At 36.4% G+C, this 726-nt stretch overlaps 1 protein-coding gene across 1 annotated transcript in view; it reads left to right on the top strand.

Annotated features, from left to right (window-relative positions):
• Nucleotides 1-726, top strand: part of LOC107610798 — a 14194-nt gene that overhangs the window by 5888 nt on the left and 7580 nt on the right. The window contains exon 2 of the mRNA XM_021109180.1: nucleotides 177-535. Coding sequence (XP_020964839.1) covers nucleotides 179-535 — 357 coding nt within the window. The 5' untranslated portion in view covers nucleotides 177-178. The remainder of the gene's footprint in view (nucleotides 1-176; nucleotides 536-726) is intronic.

Genomic DNA, 726 nt, shown 5'->3' with positions numbered 1-726 from the left:
TTAGTTCTTTTTTAAAAATAAATTATTATTATTATTATTATTATTATTATTATTATTATTATTATTTTAAATGTGTACTTGTTCACTCTTGTTTTGATTTCTTCTTTATCAGCACACTACAGTATTGATTTGTGCACACGTTACTCCATCTCATGCCTAACACATTATTCTGTTAGCAATGGATGGCAATGTTTTATTCGATGAAGGCAACAACGAAGAAGCCAACAACAATAATAATGGCACTATCAGCAACTCCAAGGACCGGAAGAGGAGAGACTACATGCTTGATGATGATAGCCCCAAGGTGGCACGCCAAAAACTTGCCAAGAGGATCCTCTTGTCTTTGACTAACCCTTCTTATGTTCTGAGACTTGGTTCCAAACCTCTGAGGTTGGATTACTGCACAAGGTTGCGGTACCTGCTGAGGAAGCTTGTCAAGGAACATGACTGGGCCACTGCCAGTGGTGTTCTCAGTGCTTACTTAAAGGGAACAATGAACGACAAGTCTCCATTCAGGAATTGCCTCAAGTTCTCGGTAACACTTTGGTCTCTCGGTTTCACATTTGTTATTTGTGTCCTGCATTTTTGCCTCTTTTTGTAAAAAAAAATAAATAAGTAAATGACATTGGGATTGAGGTGTGTTATGTGGAGTTTTCTTAGTCAACATTACTTTTTTTATTTTAATGTTTAGATGTTTGCATATGTAGTTATCCTGATTATTGCATC

The sequence above is a fragment of the Arachis ipaensis genome, chromosome B08, assembly GCF_000816755.2.
Source record: "Arachis ipaensis cultivar K30076 chromosome B08, Araip1.1, whole genome shotgun sequence".
Lineage (NCBI taxonomy): Eukaryota > Viridiplantae > Streptophyta > Magnoliopsida > Fabales > Fabaceae > Arachis > Arachis ipaensis.
This window is presented reverse-complemented; position numbering and strand designations above follow the sequence as displayed.